General features: G+C 35.9%; 1 gene segment (V, D, J or C); it reads left to right on the forward strand.

Moving 5' to 3' along the window:
• The window catches only part of LOC136693763 (Ig kappa chain V-III region MOPC 321-like), a 74,474-nt gene extending 67,817 nt beyond the window's left edge, over window positions 1–6,657 (forward strand). Inside the window, 2 exon segments of the V gene segment in view lie at window positions 5,125–5,157; window positions 6,099–6,657. Of these exon segments, the coding sequence occupies window positions 5,125–5,157; window positions 6,099–6,415 (350 nt within the window).
• Window positions 6,658–7,551: the final 894 nt, after the last annotated feature.

A 7,551-nucleotide genomic window follows, 5' to 3' on the forward strand; every position in this document is an offset into this window, starting at 1 on the left:
TAGCATAAGGCTGAATTGCACAAAAAGGGCTCCCACATGTAGGATAGTCTGTGCTTACCATGTGCATTAACACCTATTGCTTTACTTCAATCAGAAATCAGAAAACTGATGCTTTTAACTGCACTATAGAACCTTTGTCAATGTATTCAATAATTGACAGGTCATGGTGTCTTCTCCTTAACTTCAATTTCAAAGGGTGATGTTGTGATATAGAGGTGAAAATATTGAATACAGTGAATCGCAAAGGAGAAGAAAAGTTTACCACACTCTCTGCACTGTGTTCATGTTAGAATTTAAGTGAAATAACAAAATATGGTGGTAAGCTGAACAGGAGGATCTGTTCTAAAGTGGGGATATAGGCAAAAATGAATTTAATTATTGGACCTTTTGCCTTACCATTCCATTGTGGGTTATTTTCCATATGGAACATGCAGTCAGTGGTCAGCAGTGTCATTATGGTTTTATCTGTGTCTACATTAGGAACATTAATTACAAATATACAATTCATGTTTGTCCATGTACATAAGGCACATGTGTGGGGGAAACATGAGGGTAATAGGGGATTAAAATAAGATTCATACATTTTTTTAGAAAATTCATAGTTAATATGTATTTAATTGTATTTTTACTTCCTGTCACATTTATAAAGTACTGATGATGCAAAAGAAGATGGATCATTAGGAAGACTGGTAAGTGATGATCACAAGCACCCCAACTGTACAATGAAGAAGACTGATGTCAATGGAAGCCCTCTGCTTGTTTGCAATAGAAGACATCAGAAAAGGAGATGAAATTAAATATGATTATGGAGGAAATGTCTGCCCGTGGTGATGGTCGAATGCAAATGGTGAGTATTTCCTCAAAACAAATGCTCACAGAGGACAGCTGGATTATACAGATCTAGAAAACTCTAAAATCTCTAAAAACACACTGAATGGGACTTATTCAAATGAGATGTGTCTAATTTAACAACACATGTGTATATTTAGTCACACAGACTAAGAAATATTCCTTTGATGTTAACTTAGAACATTTAAAATATTATAAAGCCTAGACATTGTGATGTGCATGTTGGTCATGTGTTTTGACAAGATGTGCAAGATGTGTTCTGTGATTAAAGCAATAATTACATGTAGACAGGGATATCAAAACCATAAACATAACTTCTGAATTTGTATAAAACTCTTCAGCAATCATTGCAGTGTACACATTTAGTTCAAAGTGTCAAACCTGGTGCAGTTATTTAAAATGCTCGTGCTCCTGATGTGATTTTTTCACATGTAAAGAACTGTATACTCATTATATTTTTATGACGAATGTATTCTTTCTTTTAGCTGAATTACATGTGCTTATTTTTGTCATGGAATTTAATTTGTTAAAAAAAGAAATGTAAATATGTTTATTTATACCTGATTAAAATGTACAACATGAAGAGTAATGTAATTTTAGAGTAGAGTGTTTTATATTCAACTTGAAACTGAGATTTTCCAGGGACACACTTCAAATGAAGGGCAATGAATGATTTGTGAATCAGTGGCAAGATGGTGGCACAAGCAAAAAAAAGAAAGCCACAAATGTCAGTATTTTCTTCTATAAAAACTATGATCACCAGTGTATTATCTGAGTTTAATGTAATTTCAGTGCACTATGCTCCTTCATGACAAGCAGAATATATGTAATATCAACATTTAACAAAGCTAGTATGTTGCTGATATCTTGGAATTCCAGTTCCACAATAAATGGGAAAGCAATGCTCTAGCACCTGTGGCTACTGCAAAATTTACTGTGGAACTGAACACAGCAGATCTCTGTTATCACAGCAGACCGACAGTAGAGAACCACTCAAGTGCTGGTTTATTTTTGTGTTTTGAAGACATATCAAACTCTTGAATTGTGGTTCCGTATCGTAGAAATTTTAAACATTACAGACTGTACCTCAGTGCCAAGGGTCAGGAGGACATTTGAACAGAAGGGGAATTTGTAAAATCTAAGAAATGGGACTCACCAATAATGCACCATGTACCTATTACGTATGAGTAATTAATGATAGGTGGTTGATATTAAAACAATTTTATCTGAATAAATCTAAAATTAATTGAAGGCCATAAAGTGTCTATAAAGTTTATGTGGACAGTTTGTTGACAGCCTCATTAAAATGTCTTGCGTTCTTAGTTACTAAACCTACAGGGTGTTGATTGTGTTGATGACACATTTGTTGAAAGACAGATGTATTCACATGTTGTTGAGGATCAGTTCAGCTTTTCAGGACGGTCAACGACAGGTTGTTTACAGTCTGTAGATTATACAATGTCTAATGGTATGGAGCTATATTAGAGTCAAAAGTTTTGTTATTTGAATAAAAAATCTGAAACTGAAAGTTCAAATCTTGAGATTGAACTTTGAAAAATACAACAATGTATTCAGAATTAAAATAAGGGTAGGATGATTTTTTTCAGTTTAAATAGAATTCTGATTCAATTTTTTTTTTTTTAATAAATCATTTATTTTCATTTTTCACTTTCCTGTATATTTTGATATTTGAAGTCTTATATTTTTCAGTTGCAGATTTTATGTTTTCAGATTCTGATTTATTTATTTATTTGTTTGTTTCATAACATTTTTTTCAGTCACAGATCTTATTTTCACTTTCAGATCCTTTTTTTTAACTTTTGGATCTTAGTTTTTCAGTTTCACACTTCTGGCCCTTTTCTCGCGTGGGAGGTGGGACATCAGCAGAGAGGGGCGTGGTCTAATGACTGACAGCATAGCAATGAAGGCGGAGGACCTTCCTCAGTGTTGACTATGAGAAATATAAATGAATACTCACGTTATACACAATACTCAGTGTAAAACATTGACTTTAGTGACAAAGTCCTTTATAGTGAGCTCTTTTAGACAACATTCGGCACCAATCTCAGTAAAAGAGCTATAAACTCCTAAACTGTTGGAGTGTGAAGTTCCACAGCCACACTTTATTTTCCCAGCACTTTGCTGGTAATGAAGTCCACTCCATCAGGACAGAGCTGTAGTGAGCTGAAATAGAATCCGAATAAGCACCTTATTCCCCAGGTTCGTAGTCTGATTTTCCGTTCCACCTTAAATTGTGCTTTAAATTAAACATTGTTGTATTTTTCAAAGTTCAATCTCAAGATTTGAATTTTCAGTTTCAGATTTTTTTTTTAAATGAACAAAACTTTTGACCCTAATATAGCTCCATATAATGGCTGTATTAGCCAGGATTACACTTAACATTAGTGTCTTATTTGAGTAAGAGCATAAGTGTGTTACTTATAATGGGAATTCAAACTGTGATCTACCTATCTATCTATTTATCTATCTATCTGTCTGTACTTCAAAGTGAAGTGTGTCTCTCTGCCACAGAGTGTGTTATTGTGTGTGTGGAGGTGTGTGTTAGTGAGGTGTGTGTCTCTCCTCCACAGAGTGTGTTATTGTGTGTGGAGGTGTGTGTTAGTGAAGTGTGTGTCTCTCCTCCACAGAGTGTGTTATTGTGTGTGGAGGTGTGTGTTAGTGAGGTGTGTCTCTCCTCCAGAGTGTGTTATTGTGTGTGGAGGTGTGTGTTAGTGAGGTGTGTGTCTCTCCTCCACAGAGTGTGTTATTGTGTGTATCATCCTCCCCCTCAGCACCTGCAGTAGGGTGCAGCTGCAGCAGTGCCGTCTCTGTGCAGTCTCTGACTGAGGGAGGTTTTTGTACGACTCTATTTCACTGTGTGAACACTGGTCCACTGTGTGCACTCTGACAGTAATAATCTCCTGCATCTTCAGTCTGGACGTTACTGATGGTCAGAGTGAAGTCAGATCCAGATCCACTGCCACTGAAACGATCTGAAATACCTGACTGTCTAGTGTTAACAAAGTAGACCAGGGGTTTAGGAGCTTCTCCAGGTTTCTGCTGATACCAGCCCATATGGTCACCATAAGAACTATCCCAATATACTGCAGCGCTGGTTCTGCACTTAATGGAAACAGTTTGTCCCATAGAAACAGTTGTCACTTCTGGACTCTGAGTCACAGTGACTTGACCATTTGATCCTAAGATAAAAAGCAATAAAAATATTTAAATTAATTCATTATTTTTCCATAACATTTAGAATTGATATGTAGAAATATCACCATCCTTTTCAATTCCAAATCAGACTTAAATAAAAAAAAATGCTATTCTTACATCACACATAGAAATCTCCACAAAACACATTCATGTGTGTTACCTCTCGTCCAGAGCGCCAGTGTCCAGATGAAGATGGAGACCAAAGTCATGGTTGCTGTGGGTGAAGTTTGTGGGGCAGCAGCTCTCAGTCATGAAGTGTTAAACTCACAGGACTATAAACACTAGCAGAGCACTGAAGCATGGGCTCATGATGCAAAGTGGACCCTCTCTATGGAAATCATCTTTCTAACAACACTGAGGAAAGATCATCATATTTATTTGATATTGTTTGATCAAACATTTCTGCTCAGTGTGGAGTCTCATGTTTAAAATCCTAAACTCTAACTGTCTCTGCCTTTCATTTGAGGTTTTCTGCAGCTGCTACTGCGGCTCCATCTGTCTGGATCAGGGCTGGAGGACTTTTGGGTGGAGGAAACACAATGATAACAGTAAGAATCTTTTAAACTATTAATGAATGTTGAACAGTTTTCAACAGCAGCTCTAATTTTTACTGATTGAATTATTTATGAACACTTCTGATGAAAGTGAACATATAATCACCAACACAGAGAGTGGAGCATGTTTTTATTATTGTCATTAATTGGATCTGGTTTTAATATTAGTTGATATGATTGTATCTGTGATTGTAATTGGAATCTGAGATGAAAACATGTTTCTACATGTAGTTTTATACTTTTATATCAAGTGTTTGTCTGTTGTGGAAATACAAAAGAACAAAGTGTGTCCTGGGTTTAGACATTTTAATGTTTATAAAATAATCCTTGTTGAGAATCTGTAGCTTCTACAGTTTGGGAGTGTTTTCCATTATTAATAGCTGCAGAATCCATTAATATTGTGTTCTAGTTCAGAAATAGTGTGTGTAAAGGCTGAAGAGAGTGGTGTGTTTAGAGCAGGAGGTTTTTGTACGGCCAGTAAACGAGTTTGTATCACTGTGGTGGGCTTTTGGTGGAGGAACAAAACTGGATGTTGGAAGTAAGTCCACTTTTACTCTTTATTCAAAAGGAATCTTTAATTTAAATGATTCTGGACAACAGTAGAGATGCACTTGATGATCTTCTGAATAAATGATAATCCAAATGTGAATGTATTTAATTAGAACTGCTCTGAAGTGTGGAGAGTGTGGAGCTTTAGGTTTCACCACCAGCTCCTGTTTCTGAACTGGATTTCTTTTCTTTAAAATACAAATATTTCCTAAAGGTTTCCTGTGAAGTGTTCAGTGATGACATTTCCTTTTAAAAAGATCAAATGTAAAGCTGGATTGTAGAGTCAGTGTTGGGTGATTAGAGCCGTTCTGTCTCCATCTGGACGCCACAATGTGGAGGTTATTATGAGCAGTGTTTTCTGTTCTAAAGCTTTGAAGACGTAGTACATGGAGACTGCAGCTTGATTTAGTTATTGATTATTTACTGTTTTGGAGGAAATCAAATCATGTTTTAAACTTTCACATCATGGGATGTGTGTAATATTACAATTATAATGAATTAAATGAAAGAAATAGTTTAAAAAGTATTCTGAATGAAATGTATCTATTAATGTAATTGTAAATATTAGTTCATATTCGAAGCGGTTCAGTTTAAGGTTATAATTAGAGCGTTATTTTAATGCTTCACTGAACTCAGTTCTGCTCTGTTAGAAAAACAGTAATATGCAAATGTTTGGGGACGCCTGGTGAAATCATAATGTTCTGTAGATGTTTGTAAGTGTAAACTCTGTAATATTTAATGAAACTGAAATCCTCCTCTGAATGTAATTGTAAATATGAGTTTATATGTGAAAGTGGTTGAGTTGAAGGTTGTAATTAGAGTGTGATTTTTACTGCATCACTGAAGTCATTTGTGCTGTGTTAGAAATAAGGGAAATGAAACTGTGTGTGTGTGTGTGTGTGTGTGTGTGTGTGTGTGTGTGTGTCCTAGCTCCGACCCGCCCCACCCTCACAGTCCTGCCCTCCTCCAGTCTGGGGCAGGGGAAGACCACACTGGTGTGTTTGGCCAACAAGGGCTTCCCCTCAGACTGGAAGCTGAGCTGGAAGGTGGGTGGAAACCCTCTGACCTCGGGGTTTAGTCAGAGTCCTGGGCTTCTGCAGAAGGACACTGGCCTCTACAGCTGGAGCAGCACCCTGACCCTCCAGGAGACCGAGTGGATGAAGAAGACAGTGACCTGTGAGGCCACCAAAGGAGGCCAGACTACTGTCAGTGAAACACTGAAGAGAGATCAGTGCACTGGACAGTGAGGGTCCACACCTGTGTTGGAGCTGATAGAGCTCCTCTTCATCTTTAGTGTGTTCAAACATGTCTCTGATTAATGCTCAGATCTACACAACAGCTGCTGTCACAATACAGTCTAAAGAATTAGTGTCTCAGTAAATACAGTCCTGTACTGTTTGTTGCTGTCTTATCATTTTTCAACTGCATTCATTACATTTTTATATGTTTATCTTTTCAAACAAATATGTTGATGTGTTGTCAAAATAAAGCAATTATATAAATAACTAATAATATTTGACTATTTATTCCTAGACTTTATTTGTCTAGGCATGAGGGAAATCATTTATTAACATGCTAAATCTCAAAAATACACCATAATGTTTTTAAATTTTACCAGCCATAATACATTTCTTATGTAGCTTTAAAAAAACTGCTAATGTGTTTTAATTTGTGGTTTGTGTGTGGTTGTGTGACATAATTCCTCACTGTGAAACACAGCTTCAGCTCTCAGTTCAATGAGACTACATTTGTTAGCATCTGATTATTAGGCAGTTTTATCAGTTTTATAAACACTAGCTTCAGCTACAGTTTTAACTGCATGTCATATTCACTATTATTGTAGATATCAAGGAGCATATTGTGTATTTACAGCAGCTTCTTTTATCTTCAGGTGTAACATTTCACTGGATATTAGACTGAAAATAATTTTTATTGTAATTGTAAAACTAAAGTAGAACATACCCATTCTCAATTACAAGCACTTATTAATGTTTTGGAAATAGTTTATAATGAGCAACCTACATTAAAAAAAAAGATTTGTTTTTTATTTATTAAGGAATTTGCAAGACCATACGTAAAGTATTACTAATTCACCTATCATAGCCACTGAGGTACCTTTAGGGAGTGCTTATTAATGTATAAATGATAGCTAAATTCAATAATGCAGTTGCATCCTGGCCTGCTCTCTGTAAATTTATAGCTGGTTCATAGTGACTTCTGATTAGCAGGACACTTGAATATACAGTAATGAGTTAAATTACTAACAATGTTTACCACATTAGATCAGTCTGGATTTAAATATTTTTAACCGTTTATATTTTAGTGTTAGCATGCCATATCAAGACATTTGAGATCTGCTTGGAACTGAATATTAAAATGCATA

This window comes from Hoplias malabaricus, chromosome 4 (genome assembly GCF_029633855.1).
Source record: "Hoplias malabaricus isolate fHopMal1 chromosome 4, fHopMal1.hap1, whole genome shotgun sequence".
Lineage (NCBI taxonomy): Eukaryota > Metazoa > Chordata > Actinopteri > Characiformes > Erythrinidae > Hoplias > Hoplias malabaricus.